At 43.3% G+C, this 17067-nt stretch overlaps 1 protein-coding gene across 1 annotated transcript in view; it reads right to left on the reverse strand.

Moving 5' to 3' along the window:
* DGKD (diacylglycerol kinase delta) overlaps positions 1 to 17067 on the reverse strand; it is a 95066-nt gene that overhangs the window by 59607 nt on the left and 18392 nt on the right. Inside the window, exons 2-3 of the mRNA XM_039855571.1 lie at positions 10906 to 11016; positions 9240 to 9320 (exon numbers count right to left, since the gene is read on the reverse strand). Of these exons, the coding sequence (XP_039711505.1) occupies positions 9240 to 9320; positions 10906 to 11016 (192 nt within the window). The remainder of the gene's footprint in view (positions 1 to 9239; positions 9321 to 10905; positions 11017 to 17067) is intronic.

Here is a 17067-nt window from a genome sequence, read left to right on the forward strand (position 1 = left end):
CCTTGACACCGTCACCCGCAGCACCACCTGCCTACCCAGCGTCAGCCCCACCCTGCTCTGAACCAGAAGCCACCCTCTCCTAACACATCCCACACACCCTCCCCGTCCTCCTCCAGGTCACCCTCCACAATGCACCCGCAGTAAAACGTCCCAACACTGCAAATCTGGGAATTTCGCCAAATGGAACCATTCGACGGCATTGCAGGCTGGCTAAGTCCCGAGCCCCTTCCGTGGCCGCCTGTGGTCTCCACTCCGGCCTCGGCCGGCCACACGGCCCTTCTTTCACTCCTCCTCGCAGTCGCGCCACGCCCCCGTCACAGGGCCTCGTGCATGCTGGTCCCTCCACTGCCCATTCCGAAGTACCTACAGACACAAGACACACATGCACGAACACGAACACGGCCACACCTGCCCACGTCTTCACATCGCAGTCTTCCCCGCCCCTCCCCCAGAGCAGTGGGGGTGGGGAGCTCCTGATACGATATGCCCCGTACAGCCTTCCTTCCAGTCGCCTGTCTCATCCTGTAATTACAGCTTTCTGTGGGCTTCACTGAGCCCCCACTAGAACACAAGCTTGGCGAGGAACAGCCTCCCTGGAACTTTCACGCTGGGCATGGTGCTGGGCCCAAGGGAGGCACTCAACAGATACATGCTGAATCGATAAATGGATAAACAAGCAAAGTACACAAAGTACAAGACAAAGCACAGGAATCAGAATTATAGGGAAAGGAAGGGGGAAAAAAATAAAACCTTTTTCAAAGCTAGAAAGCTAAAACGAGGGCCTGAAGAGAGCAAGTTCACTATGCACCAGACAAACTAGGAAGCAAAACCCAGTGTCACACATGACAAAAGGGAATCCTGCGGGGTTTAGGGCAGAAATGTACATGTATCTTCACAAACGGCAGCGGCATCAAGACTGGCTCCAGACGCCTCCCCCGCAACATCACGCGGAAAGCTGTGTGCGGCTGGAGCTACCTGTGAACAAATACCATATTTGACTCATCTGTGGAAAGCAGAACATTTACATTGTTTTTCTTCCTTGCTCTTCAGTCCTTCTGTTGTCATTGATTTGCTGGGAACGACTGAATAGCTGGTGAAAAAAAGCACAGACGAGCACATTCTATGCGGCTAAACACTGTCTGGTCCAAGCCTGACCGAAAAAAGGGAATCGCCATTTGGGCTGGCTATAAGCAGATACAGCATAAGAAAACGTATGAACCATAAGTGGGTAAAAAAGGGCAATTTCAATTCAAACCATTAACAAATATAAACGCAAACAGTACGTACATTGCTCACAAAAATGCAAGAAGAGGTACCAAGGAAGCGTTGAATCAAGAAAGCACAATGTAGGCGGCCATAAAACAACAGAGATCAGATAGACAAAATCCTGACAAGCAGAAGGTGCCTAACATTCACTACCACAAGCAAAGTGTTCCGGGCTGATATAAAACAAAATTCTACTAACATACTGCTTAGAAGGATTAACTATAAACTAACAAGGAAAAACTGTAGATAAACGTGAAGGTAGAAGAGGGAAGAAAGCATGTCGATTAAATTCTGAACAAAGGGAAGAACGTACAGCATTATTAATAGCAGACAGTACGGTTAGTGGCAAAGACTATTCCATGTAAAAAAGATGTTACTTTATTAGTAAATGTTATTCGATAATGAGGGTATTAACATTTATGCGCTTAAAAGAGCATCAAAAATGGAGATGATGAAAACTGTTAGAAACACGAGACTCAAATGACAAAGATAATTGTCATGAAAGAAATTAACTCCTCATTATCAAGCAGATTTTTTAAAGAATCGTAAAAAAACCTGAGCAACAAATTTCATAAGTTGTGATAAAGATCAAACTTCATTCCCCATGGCAAATACATTATCCTTCAGATAAATGGTATCTAATGTCTCTCACATTTTATGAGTGATCTTAATGTCAGATACTCACAATACTGTAAGAGTGACTAGATATAGAAAAAATTAAACCGCTGACAACTACTGCTGATTCATAAGTGGAAGCTTATGAGGCTGTCCGGAGCTTGTGGCAATACCATAGGACTGGTGGAAGGAAAAAAAAATTTTCAGAGCCCAACAGAGAATAAACACCTCACATTTCAGCTGAGAGTGCTTAAGCAGTATCTCACAGAAACAGCAAGTTCAAATACACCAGCCCATCGGAAAAGTAAAAGCACATTCAGTCAGGTGTAACACAGACTTTGCTGCCGCCTCGCCTACCTGCCGGACGCAAAGTAAATCCTCTCTGAGGGAAGCCATCATCACCCTGAGCCTAACATCATCTTGACGATTCTTCCAACAATGTACGTCAACAAAAGTTAACAGGAGTACCAGGAGGAAAGACTATAGGGGAAAAAGCCAAGGGAAAAAAGCCAAGAGAATAACCAGACGATAGAAAAAGACGCAGAGAGGAATGAGATATACTAAGTTTTCAGACATAGATTTTAAAATAAATACATTTAATATGGAGACTTTGGCAAGGAATTAGAAACCTTTTTAAAAGCAAAGATTCTAAGCTGAAAGATACAATAATGGACCTTTAAATCTCAATAGATTTAACAACAGACAAGGAAGACCTGAAGAACATCAGAAAAAAGATAGTAATAATAAAACAACCAGAGTAAAAAGAGTAGAAAATATTTTTTAAAGAGTATAAGAAACATAAGGAAGACTGTGAAAAGATCTAACGAACCAGTCCTAGAATAAGAGAAAAAGATTAATGGATAGAAGCAATACTTAGAGATGATAACCAAACTTTTCCAAAACTGACAACAGAAGGGACGTACTTAAATCCACAAATTTCACAAGTGCTAGAAACACTGAGCAAGATAAATACAAAGAACCATATCTGGAAAAATCAGAGTAAAACAGCTCAATGTCAAAAAAGAAAAAGAAAAAGAAAAAGAAATCTTAAAAGTAGTGGTGAGGGAGTCTACTGCCATCCCAGGAGCAATAATGACAGTGATAGTTACTTTTAATAGAAATAATGGGAGCTATGATTCAGTGGAGTGGCACTTTTAGGTTACTGGAAAATAAAAATTAATTGCCAAGCTAGAATTGTATAACAAGCAAAAAAGCCTTCGAAAGGTGAAATAAAGGTATTTTCAAACAAAAATAGAAATCCGTACTACAGAAATATTGGAGGAAGTTTTTCAGACAAAAATATTACCCCAAATGGATCTGAGAACTACAGAAAGAAATGAAGAGCAAAAGAAAGTACATATATCCATTATAAATCTAAATTACTAATCATATCCTAAACATTTCAAATATATGTGAAATATAAAACATACGACAAACCAACAGAAAGGCAAGAGGTGAGTACAGAGTTTATTTTAAAGTAACAGAAAATTAATTGTAATTTCAACTATAATTTTAATAGCAATGAAGAGTATAGAGAGTTTAAATGCTTTAAGACCCTTGCATTGTCTGGAACACACTAAAAGTACTAATCTACATTAGAATTTAAATTAAGGGTATATTTTGTAACTGTAAAATATCCTCTATGAAATAAGCTAAAAGAGAAGGGGGAAAATGAAATAATCACAATCCATTTAAGAAGGTGTGAAAAAATATAAGATGTGAAACAAAGAGAAAACAAGTAATAATATGTTAAATTTATACCCAAGTACAAGAGTATCAAACCAAATATAGGTTAAATATAATCCAGTTGAAGACATAATCCAATTAAACAGGACAATTTTAAACCACATAACTATATGCTGCTTACAAGAGTCACACATTAAATATAAAGGTTGAAAGTAAAAAGATGGAAATTTACCATTACTTACAATAACTAGCCAAAACAAAGCTACTGTAGCTACAGTAACTTTAGACAAAAAAAAATTAAGATACCAAAGGTTATTTCATAATAAAAGGGTCAATCTAGTAAGAATATAAAATAATTCTAAATCTGTATGGACTTAATAATCCTCCAAATAGAAAAAGAAAAAATTAGCGAAATGAAAACAAAAAACAGTAAGCCCACAAATCATAACTTTTAATAAATCTCAATAACTAATAGGACAAGCAGAAAAACAAACTGTAGGTTATAGAAGATTTGAGAAAAATGACTAAACCGTCCTAGTCAACTAACGACCTAATCCAAGTTCTGCTCAAATGCTCATGGAACCTTTATAAAAACCGATGGGTCATAAAGTCTCAATAATTCCAAAGGGCTGAAATCACAGAGTATGTTCTCTGGTCACAGTAAAATTAAGGTGGAACTCAGTAACAATACAACCAGAAAAAAAATCCCCAAGTGCCATGAAATTAGGAAATATATCAAACAGAAACAGACACAAAAGAATATACGTATGAGTCCATTTACACGAAATACCTAAAACAGTCAAAACTCATCCACAGAACTGAAGTCAGGACAGTGGTTACATTTCGGGGGGTGTGGGGGAGTGGGTAAGTAGTGACCAGGAGAGACCATGAGGGGACTTGCCTGGGACCTGGATGTGTCATCACTTGATCTGAGCAGTGGTTACACATCAAGATCTATACTTATATTTATGCATTTGTTGGTATGGAAGTCTTATTTCAATTTAAAAATTTATTTAAAATATATAAAGTTTCAGTAAAAAAGAAATGCTGCTTTAACAAACCCCTTTGAAAAGTTTGGTAGTAAAAAGATACCTTCAGCACAAATCTGTAAATTTTGTGATAAGGCTGAAAATAATTTTAGAACACATTAGATAATGGAAGGAAAAGAAATATAAAAGAAAAAAGAGAAGCATCTTTACTTGGTAAATTTCAGCCCACTGTTATGCGATCTAGTTTAAAAAAAAAAAAAAAAAAAAAAACCACTACAATTATTACAGTCATGGGAGCGGGGGTGGAGAGAGAGAGAGAATTTTGAAGCCTACAAATACAGTGTTGACTATGTGAAAGCACATGAAAAAATCAATTCATAAAGAAATACAAATGGCAATGGACTACAAATGGCAATGGACTGTGAGAAATGTTTGACCTCACTTTGATAACGGAAGAAACACAGTAAAACAAATTACCATTTTTAAATATCAAAGTGGCAAAGAGTCTAAAATGTTGACACGTGGTGTTTATAAAAAGACAGAATAAAGCACTCTCCTGAAGTCTCGTTGATGTAAGTTCTACAGGCAACATGGCAATGATATACGCCAAGTCTCAGTTCTCGTAGATTAGTACTAACGTGTTTAATCATCAAAAACATACAATTTCACGGTAATGCAGAGGCTGGGACATGAAGCTGGCAACCCATTTTTTCTCTTCAGACCGCTGTTTTTTGGCCTTGAAGGGGGTGGCCCCACTCGAAGGTGAGAACGGGGACACTGCCTGCCGCCACTCCACCCCTCAGGACTCTAAAGGCGGCCCGGCCTCCCCGTCCCGAGCATCCGCCCAGCTTCCCTTCGTTCTGAGGAACAGGAAGACGAGCAGAGCCCTCTCCAGTAACTGAGCCCTGCTTGTGCCACTTCTTCCACGGAGCCTGTCCGAAAAGCTCTCCTCTCCCCGAAATAACTCCGTCCATCTCCCTCAAGAGTCCCTTGTCCTCCTGTCCTTACTCCTTTATGGTACTCTGGCCATTTGGGGGAGTCTTTTCTAAAGTGGAGTGAGTTTACTCGTGCTTCAGCTACAGAAGGTTCCCATCTGCTGGCTGATTCACGACAGCAGCTTTCACTGACTGGCTGTTTGAATCAGGCATGCGATTTTAGTAGACGCTATGGAGTTTGGACATCTCTACTGGAATAGCTGGAAAATGCAGGAAGTGAACTGGCTGCTGGGCAAATCCATCCATCCATCCATCTATTCATTCATTCATTCATTCACCTCATGCACTCCCAGAGCACCTGTGCCGCCTTCCAGAGGACACAGCAGATTGACTGTGCACACAGATTCCTGCAGTTCACTGTAAGGTAAGTGGCAGGTTCAGAGTTCAGACAGTAAACACCGCAGGGGGTTAGAAATGGGACAGATCATTAAGTATGAATTCTAGGCAAAGAAAATACTTGTCTCACCTACAGCCCCAGCGCCTGGAACTTACTGACTCTCTATGGAAGTATGACTGGGAAAACTAGGGACCAAATCCTTCCCATTTGTCCCCATATTCCATAAACCAGGGATCCATACATCGCAGATTACTCATGGGATGACTTCTGCATCTGGGAACATTTCTGAGGAACCTCAATATGAATCTTTCCCTTGTCCTTTCAGTGCATCCTCAAATGGAAGGCAGTTTTAAAGCACTAACAAACTAGAAAATAAGTGTGACAGAATCAGTGCCTCTGCCCTGAGGCTGGGCATCACCCATGACCACCTGGCTGGAATGGCCTGCCAGGGGCCTCCCATGCAGAACAGGCTCTGCATCTGGAGGCCAAGTACCTGGCGCTCTAAACACAATTACCAGGGAGACAATATATAAACCAGCGTTCATTCTCAGATCAGGCTACAAAACTCCACAGTAACTGGTATAGTACTGAAAGCATACATAGTGCCATGCTATTTTTCCATAATATTTTTATTATACACAATTCCCATATAACTCACCCTTTTAAAGTAGACAATTCAGTGGTTTTTAGTTTATTCACGGCATCTAATTTTAGAACATTGTGTCACCTCCCCCCCAAATCCTGTCGCCTTTCGCTGGCACTCCTTCCCCCTCAGGCCTCACAAACACTGATCTACTCTCCTCCTTCTCTGCCGATTGCCTATTGTGGCATTCTATACAAATGCAATCGTTCGTATGTGGCCTCCTGTCTGGCTTCTTCACTCGGCATGTTTTCAAGGCTCATCCAAGTTGTAACGGATATTAATACCTCATTTATTTTTCAAAAGCCTTTTAAAAGTTTATATTTTCTACCTCAAATGGTATTCCATTTCTAAGAATTTATACAAGTGAAAATCAGAAATGCACAAAAGGGTTTGTGTCCAATTATACATCACAATATTTATGATGGGAAAAAATGGAATGTTCAATATAGGGACTGAATAAACTAATACATCTATATGACAGAATACTATATAACATTAACAGACAAGAAGAGAAAAAGGTCATTGTTAAGTGAAGAAAGAAGGTTAAAAACTGTATTTTTTAAAATATATTTGGGAGGAATGACCTAAACCAAAACATATCACTAGGTATATCTGGGTAATAGGAATATGGATGGTTTTAAATTTCCTATTCATATTTACATACTTTGAATTTTTCTTCAACAACAAATGACCAAAAAAGTAATTTGTCTTTAAAAATATTTTTCTACTAGGAGAAAAAACAACTCTGTCATGTGAACAGAAAGGCACTCAGAGTCTCTCATGTTTTCATTTTATATAATAGATATGAGATATATGAAAATAGGAATAAGCCAATCAATAAACTTATTAAAAAGTTATGAACACAGAAAAAAGACAAACATAAAGCAGAAATTGAATTAGGTACCAAATAAATGGAACTGACCAATAATCCAAGAACTGGTTATCTTAAAAAAAAAAAAAAATAGTAAGAGTTTAAGAAATCTGACAAGAAAAACAAATCAAATTAGAAATGCAAAAGGAAATCTAACCAAAGACATAGATGCTTAAAGTATAAATAAATAGGAGCTACTAAATTTGAAGGTGTGGAATAGTGGGAAAGTAAATCACAAAAATGGACTAAAGAAGTGAAAAGCTCAAATGATCAAAAAGCAAGTATAAATCTTTTAGGCTTTTTCATAGCCTTTATGACATAATTTAAAGTAAGTTCCCTTAAACTTTCAAGAAACGATAGACTCTAAAGCTATATAAATGTTCTAGAACACATAAATGAATTTCATGGGGCTAGTTTAACTTTGAAATCAAAACACAACAAAGGCTGCCTCCTACCCCAAAGAAAAGCACACAGACGGATGGGAAAATTCTAAATCCAAAATATGGTTGTAAAATTCAAAACTGCCAAGAAAAATTTATTAAGAAATGTACAAATACCTAAAACCAAACTTGTCATCTAAATTAATGCTCAAAACACTCCAATGAAATTCAACATCTATTCCTATTAAAAACCCTAAAAACTACACATCAGAGAATAACCATTTACATGGCTTAGGAGTCTCTCCCAGCCACTAAGTGAATAAAATTCATGGAGAAAAAGTAAAAAACATTCTAAGTAAAATAAAGAATAAAATAAGAGCGCATCAGGAAACTGACTAACTCGGTTTCACGAAGCAAAGCCAAGAACAGTTAGCTACATCAAAACAAAATAAGTAGAAATTTAAAGAAAGGAAAATCCCATTCGTATCATCAACTTCAACAATCAATCCATAACTAAATAAATAAAACCTGAAAGTATCTGAAACTAACTGACTCAAAATATCAGGTCCTAAACATGAAGAAAATCACCCACCTTGACTGTTATAAAAGAACCGAAAAAATTAGGCAGCACGCTTTATTTCCAGATGAGATAGCTTAATATAAAAAAAGAATATTTTTAAATACTCCATTCCTGATATTAGAGTCATATCGTATACAGGCAGGTTCTAAAGTCAGCCCCTGAGGCTAAAATTGTGAAGTCGTACAAGAAATGCTATGTAGCCATTAGGAAATATGATGAACATTCAGATCAATCATCAACATGGGCAAATGATCACCATATATCATCAAGAGAAAAAAAAAGTGTAAACACAAAAGGTTCACCGGATCACTATGATCTCCTGGTATATGTGGGTGAAGACATAGATATTTAGAAATAAATACCTAGAATGAGCAATTGGCTACCTCTGTGTGTTGAGGTCACGTGATTTTATGCATTTAGAACTTCTGCAGAAAGTACACTGTAACTTTTATAAATTGGGAAGGGGGTCAGTTTAAAAGTAAAAAAGAAAAGAAAGACATCAAAATATCAACATTCTATGTTATGAGGCGGCTGAACTATGGCTGTTTTTAAACTGCTTCCACATACTTTTCTATATTTTCCAAATTTCCAATAATTATAAAAAACAAGCCTCTGTGCAAAATCACTTGAGAAATGTAAACTACACACATTAAAAAATTTCATTTGGATCTTCTCTGTTCTTTTGTGCTTACAATGCCAAATTCTCAGTTATTCTTCAACCGCAGTATTATTTTCAGCATTAAATTCAAAATTTACGAGGGATCGTTCCCATCAGAGAGAAAGGATGAAAAAGTCTGAACTGCTCACACGTTTGTTCAAATTAAGAAGGAAAACCAGATGTGGTGAAGAACCAAGAAAGGTGCGTCCAGAGTCTTACCGTAAAACTGTTGTTGACATTTTTCGTGCTGGATTCAGCCACGCTGGCATCTGTCAGGTCCACCTCGTCAAATATGATCGACTGCAGAGACACAGGGACCGCGGTCAGCGTGGGGCTAAGGCGCCCCGAGGCAGTTACGTTCCTAAGCCATGGCCCAGGGCAGCCCCCCACTCTCCCGGACCCCAGTCAAGCCCTGCTGACTAAATGAATGCTCTCTGCTTCTAACAAAGAGCGCAGAGCCACAGGTGTGGCTCCACGACCTTTTTTGAATTCAGGGAATTCAGTGTCATTGAATTAGCGGAGAAAAATAATAACAGCGCTGCGATTTTTGTATTTATTTTCTGGAAGACCGGGGTTTCACTTTTACTTGTGAAATCCGCCTCCAGATAGAATCCACCTGAGAGAGCAGGGGTCCATTCTCAGAATCCTCTGTCCACCGGCTTTAATTTCCCAAGATAGCACACATTTGGGGAAGGGTCCCTGCTAAAATAAATGATTCTAGGGGAAAAAGAGACCGACCTAAATAGAAGAAATTGGCTGGGAAAGAAAACAAGGGAGCCAAGTGGAAGGAATCTAGTCCTGGAGAGAGACAGTCAGGCTTCAGAAGAAGGGCTGGGAATTAGGCAGGGAACCCTGCTACCACCACCACCATTTCCCTCTCCTCTCTCCCCTAAATACCCCCATCATGGTCCCCACCTCCTGTTTACCTTACTGGCCCCTCTAACAGGACTCCATCCGGAATCCCTGGAGGAAATACTAAAACTTAGAAAAGTGACTCAGCCTTTTAACTAACTTCCCCCTCCAACCCCTCACCCACAGAACTAAAACAACTATAAGAGTTTGTTTGTTTGTTTTTAAATGAGAAACGTTTAGAATTGTTTCTTTAGAAAGTTGTTCTGTTCAATTTCAAATTTTGATGCACTCTCTAGAGAGACATCTCAGAATACAAATAATTCAGATTCCAGATTTTTTTTAGTACCCAAGGATCAGTAGTATTGTCAGCAATACTGATAGAGAAATACTGGTGTTCGGAATGCCAAACCCCAGCTTCACAAACACACTAGTTTGCCCCGTGCAACATCACACCCACTGAAACGTGGTGTAACTCAGCAGCTTCCACTGGCTCCTCCACTGGCATCTGCCGGGTGAGTCTAGTCCTACATACAAGGTGGTAAACAGAAAGAAGGGTCGCGGCTAGAAAGCCCGGAGATGAAGCACTGCTGGTCACACACCAAGAAGCCCAGGACATTCCAGAACTGATCTCCGAACTCATCCAGTTACATACATTAAACATCTACAGTGTCTCAATAAAGTGTTTTAAAAAGACATTTTAGTCCATAATAAGAGATTAGCAAGCCTGTGACTCCCAATCTTTCTGAAAGAAAGATCTCCAGCTATCGCATGGTTATTTCTGAGCGATTTTCTCGGCAACCCCCTTCCTCCGCCCACCTGGTGACATATGACATTAAAGAAAAAGAAAAGAAAACCCATGTTTATAAGAAATAAGACATGCCCAAGATAAGTAACACCAGCACCCTGGAAGATCAGGGGACTCGCTGGAAACGAGCACTCAGGGCAGAGGTCTGCCCAGAGGAGGACCCCGCACCTGAACTCCCCCTGCAGTTCCCCGGATGTGCCCCCCGACGGTCCTGGCCCTGCACCTCACCTTTGCCGTCTTCGCATAGTACAGCGTTCGCCCGCGAAGCTTGAAGTACCTCCTTCTGGATCGCTGGAATGAGCTGTTCTGTTTGCTCAGCACCCCCTCTTTGATGACGGTCTGAAACCACAGGAACGGGCTCATGAGCATGTGTGTCCACAGCCCCCTGCGCTCGTCTCCCCAAGCCACACACCGACGTCTGCTGCGCTGGAGTCCAGCGGGACGACACCTAACAGATATTTCTCACACCCTCCAGCCTGCTGCCGGAGGAAGGCGAACACAATGCTCTACGGGGCAATGGCATGCCTCAGCGAAGGGGTGTCAGAGGCCCAAGGTGCACCCTGACTATGCCCTGGGGAACAGCAGAAGGGGACACGAAGGCTGGCGGAGCACAGCAGGCGGCCCGGGCCAGTGCATTCCCCGGTTCCAGCATTTGGTATTTTTCAGCTATTCTTGGCCCTGTCCCCATGCTCTCTGGCCTCCTGCCATTTCTCAGGATCCTGTTGCCAAAACTGTTGACGGAGGTTGCTGTGCAGTTCAGCGCGGCTCCAGGCCCCGCGCCCCACTCAGTCCTCACCCCTATCCACAGGTCAGCCCAAGCGTCTGCCCACAATGAGTGAAGCGTCACAGCCAAAGTCACGAAAACTCATCTCATCCTGCAAATGTGACCAGTCCACCATGAAACAGGAGTCCTCTTAAAAGAATCAAGAGGGGGACTGTAGTCCCCTCACCTCGATTCAATGAAAGCCAAGAACGCGGCACGGCTTCCCCTGGCGCAGTTTCCCCTCACATGGTGACCTGGGTGCTAGACACCTAATGGGTCGGGGGAGCCCCAGCGACCACTCAGAAGTTAAACGCTCCGGGAACTATCTGATCGTGAGACACGCAGAACCACATGGGGCACTAACACAGTCAAAACGAACAAGCAAGATACACGAAGCAAGGGCCTGGCTCTCAGGATCTGCTCAGTTTCGTCGCGCCCCGCCTAACAGAAACGCCCATTCTACACGCGGTCTCTTCATGGAATGAACGCAGAACGTCCAAAAGTTGTCTTCTAGGACAAGAATATTCGTTCAGAGAAGCTTTTGTTTAATTACCTAATCCCACATAGCTTTGCACTTTAAGAAACTTTTTTTTCCAAAGTATCTGCACAAAGCACTTGAACATCTGTGGCCATTTACGATGACATAAGATGAAACCAGACGCAGAAGCCTGCCGTCACCCAAACGCGTCAGAAAGCAAGGGCAGAGTCCCCGAGCCATCTGGCCCCTGCACTAGCCTGGTCCTTACCGGAGACGCAGCGGGACCTGGGGTGCAGTGTTACTCCTGGAGAATGCTGAAGAAAGTTCCCCACCCCACGCACCCCCCCACACACCTGGCCATGCAGCAGGATCCCCACCTAATCAGCACAGCAGGCCGGGGGCGCCCCCCGCCTCCTAACCCCACCACAGGACGCCCCCTCTGTGAGCCTCCTAGGCAGTGCAGGGCTGCACACGCCAGCTCACAGCCACTGGCCAGGTGTGATGGCATCTGTCAGGGGACAGGCCTCGCAGTACAGACAGCCACGTTCTCCGACTCCAGAAAGAACCCAGGAGGACAACTACCGAGGAACCCAGCTACTCGTTCTGTGATGTGCACCTGTGCCCTGACTTCCCAGGAGGCCACCCATCTGCTCTCCCAGGTCATTACGAGCACCAGGAGAAGAGAGGAACACAACATCACCTAGCGATCAAGGGAAGAGAGACCAACTACAGTCAAAGAGTCTGAAACCTCCATCCGTAACTTCAGAAAAGACTCTGGCTTTTCAGAAGTGTAGGACCATGCGCTGGACCAGAACGAAGCTGATCCCAGGCGGTGAGAAAGCCCCCACCTCCACGCCCAGGAGCTCCAGAGAGAAACCGGCCCACCATGGGAAAAACTCCCAGGCTGTTTCCTAACACTCTTTGCAGACCCAAGTATACACAGTGACGTTCATTTCCATGTGCTCTCAAAGACACAGGACAGCTAGTCTGCCCACAGCCGTGCAGACCCACGGACGCCTACACTCCACACTGGGGGAGCCTTTTTGCTCCTGACTCCACAGGACGCGGTCACAGGTGCAGGTGCCCCTCCTCACCCACAGACCTTCCTTACCTCTGCAGGGGAACTCATCATGTCCATCTCTCTCCTAAATGCAAATTAAAAAAAAAGAAAAAAGGACACCACCATCAACAGGCCCAGACCCAGAAAAGTTATAATAAGTTATCTTTAAAGGATAATTGCTAAAAATAATAAAATGAAAACATTAAAAAGAAACCATAAAGGATAAATGCGAACGAATTTTTTTCTTGCGCCTCCCGCTACACGTCTCAGAACACATAAAAGCAAAGCAAAATTAACACACAATCCACTCCACAACACACGTTCAGAAAGCGGATGAGAGCGACCGTGGGCTACCCAAGGAGAGCTGCTGTTCTATTTATAGAACGAGAGTGCTCAGAAAAAGACTCTGGTGGGTTTTAGCGGAAAAGGCTGGGGAAGAGATAAAAACCAGTATTTCTTTGAAGCTTTCTCAGAAACTGCATTTCTTCTGATTCACTGCTCACGAATACTATAGATATGTTGCAGAATATTTTTAAACACTCAGTCAAAAGCAATGAACTAAAAGTGGTCAAGAAAAATAACACCCCCGAATAATCTGCTGTTTTGCATTTGGCAGCCTGTAACCGGCACCCACAGGAAATGCTGCTCAGTTGGCAGGGCCCCTCCTCACACCCGACGGAGCAGAGCAACAGAACCAAACACCCAGACCCCAGGCTCAGCTCCCTCAGGGCATGCTGGGCAGCCAGGCTCTCAGAATCTTTTGTCAAATCCTTTGCACAAGCAAAAGAGGCTATCCTGTCCTTCGAGCAATCTAGGGAACCTCCATTACCATGAGGGACAAGAAAGGACAGATCTGCGACACACAGAGGCACTGACAATGAGAGTGTGGCAAGTGAGCGCTCGCTGGGCCACCTCCAAACAGGAAGCAAATCTCCCAGCTGGACTCCAAGGCTGAAACACAGCCAAATATTTAGCCTGAGCCTAAGTGTGGCCCTGGGCGCCATCGCCACCCACTGACCAGACAGACATGTGCCCAGGCACAGCCTAGACCACCTGGTCATCTACTGCAGGGGAAGCGCAGGCTGCTTACTCATCTGGCTCAGGAACAAAGAACTGAGGAAGGCAGCTCTGAAAATGCCCCTAAAAGAGGCCTATTTAAACCAGGGGGGCAGAGAACAGTTTCAGGAGCCCTGGTCAAACCCACCCGCCCACCCACCAGGCGTCCTCTGTCTTTGAGGGGCTGCGTGTGCCCAGTCATGGAGTGAGGACACCCCCCTCTCTGGAAAGGCAATGGGAGCCCCTCCCCTTCCCCCAACCCCACACTCCCTCCGCAGACACGGCCACAGCACTGGCTCTGAGGGCTACAGGGACAGTTCAGACCCGGGGAGGGCAGAGGATACGGGCACCAAGAAGGGAGCAAGTTTCCCGAGAGGGAAGGCTTCATCACAGAGCAGGTCTCAGATGACGAGCAGGGGTCTGAGAGGGCCAGGCAGAGGGGCCTGAAACCCTCAGAGGTTGCACAGGGCCAGAGACGGACAGGTCCAGATCACTGACAGCCGGGCCTGGGGGGTCACAGGGGCCCCAAGTAAAGGGTGGCATCTCCCTGATGCACACTTTAGAAAGATGATTTTGGCCACAGTGTGAAGTGGGGGAGGGGTGAAACTGGAGGCAAGGAGAACACTCCAGAAACTCTTTTAAGAGGGCCGCTGGAGACGAAGAGCGTCTGAGAGGATGGGGACATGACACAGCCAATAAGAATGTTAGGGAAGAGGACCCAAAACAGATCAGGGCAGGGAGCAGACAGGACAGAAACCCAGGACCCCAGGGGGGCTCGTGGGGGAGGATGTGGGCTTCACGCTGCACTTGCTCACTCCAGGGCCTTGAGGGTGCCAGGGGAGCGGAGTGGAGAGCCGCTTGCAGGTATGTGGTTGGGGTGTAAGAGAAAGTTTAACCGGGAGACGCCTCAACACAGCCCCTTATGGGGAAGGAATGGGATGAACGGAGGCTCAGGGACGTGACCTGGAACCCTGGTCACCAACATCGGGTAAAGAGAGGTGGCGGGAGTCCAAGGAGGAGGATGAGGAGAGAGGGAGCAGAAAACCAGGGAGCAGATGAGAAAGCACTGGAAAGACCCCTTCTATGTCTAATGCGGTGGGAGGTCGTAAGTGGGGAGGGGCCAGAGAAGGACCTGCCGGGCAGAAGCACTGGCCCAAAGCAAGGCACAGCCAGATCGAAGTGCACTGAACGGGGTTTCTGACTTGCACGCTTCTGAACTTTTTACAAACATGGAATCAGACTGCACTTGCTGCACTCAAACTTCCTGTTTTTTTCCGTCATGCTACACTGTCAGTGCCCTTCCATATTAGTAAACATGTTTTTGTCAGCCAGAGCATTTCACTGCACTGATGTGTGTACATCAATCAACTCACTCCGCTGCTGGAACATTTAGACTGCTTCCTGTCAACACTATCAACAATGCTTCAAAGAATATTGCTCTAACGAAATCTCTGCAGTCCTTAGCTACTCCTTAGAGCAAATTATTAGAAATGGAATTTAGGGATCAAAGATAGCCCAGAAAAAGACACCTGCAGATTTAAAATAGAAAAATGTGGCAGCATCACAGGCCAGGGGAACCATGCGACCAGTCAGTGAATGGGGCTGAAACATGGGTTAGCCAAGGAGAAAACGCAACTGGTCCCCTTCCCTCACACATCATAGAGAGAAGTCACTTCCAGGTGGACTACAGATTCAATGCAAAAAGCAAAACTTGAAAAGTTTCAGCAGACAATACAGGAGAATTTCTTTATGACTTCAGGATTGGGAAAAGCTTCTTAAATAGGTTTAAAAAGTACTGGACATAAACTATAAGACTCCTAAAGCCAACTATATTCCAACTGAGAACTTCTGTTCATCAGCCACTTTAACAAAAAAAGAGAAGAAAAAAGCCATGTTCTGGGAGAAGATACTGCTGACAGCCAGAGCCAACATCCAGAAAATTCTAAGAACCCCTGCAAAAGAGTATAACCAAGAAAAAGAAACTACCGCAAGGAAAACTGGCAGAAGGCATGGCCCCAGAATCAGTAAAATGGTGACTAAAAGATGTTGAGCCACAGAGGGCTTGATGAAAAGAAGCCCTGAAGGTGGGTGACACCCCTGTGCTCTGCTGGGTGGCCAGGTGCACACATGTACGGCTAATTACTCACGTCACAACTTATGTTTATGTTGTGTCTTATTTAGTAAAAAAATAAAGGGAAAAACAAAGTCAGCCAATAAAAGGATAGAAGTAGAATATCAGGCAGAGCTTTGCTGATGCTACTGGCATCTCTGCATGTCAGTGTGGGAGCTTCCACGCCTCCCTGACCACCGCCTACAAGAGGCGCTGCAGGCAGGCCGGGGGATAAAAGGGGAGGACGATAAAAGAATGAAAATTTAGTCGAACAGTCACTTCTGCCATCTATTCGTCCTTAAACTTCAGTCCCTCAACAAAAAAACTACATAAACCTATGTTAGGCAACACCATTAAAAATTCGCAAAGTCCAAATAAAAGTAAGGATAGCAGCATAAAAAGTTGCTATGCAAAAGGACTATTAAAATATTTCAGTAGAAAACAGCTAGTAAAACTTATTACCTTAAATTTGCATAGCACTTTTCAGGAGCATTTTCGTATCTGTTTGCCTTAATAGAACAAATACTTGTGGTCTATGAGACACACTAATGTTCCAACTCACAAATAAGAAAGCTGGTTGCCAAGAGTAACATGTTCAAGGTTAAACGGCTCATCACAAACCACAAGAGAAATGTCAGGCCTCCTTACTCTTATCTCGAACCTTCTTCTATGGTTTATAGTTTATGAATACCTTAATTCATAAAGAGGAAAACATCAAAAAATAATTTGTTCACAAAACATAAAGCATATTCAAAGCATATTCAAAGAAGTACAGGTTATTTTAAACACTCAGTATCTACAATATGAGCTATTTTTACCTTTTAATCCTCCTACTGACTTTGGAGGTTTGTAGTAGTAGTATTCTCATTTTACAGATTAGGAAACTGAGAAACAGAAGAATTAAGTAACTCGCACAAGGCCAC

The sequence above is a fragment of the Pteropus medius genome, unplaced genomic scaffold, assembly GCF_902729225.1.
Source record: "Pteropus medius unplaced genomic scaffold, Ma_sr-lr_union100, whole genome shotgun sequence".
NCBI lineage: Eukaryota > Metazoa > Chordata > Mammalia > Chiroptera > Pteropodidae > Pteropus > Pteropus medius.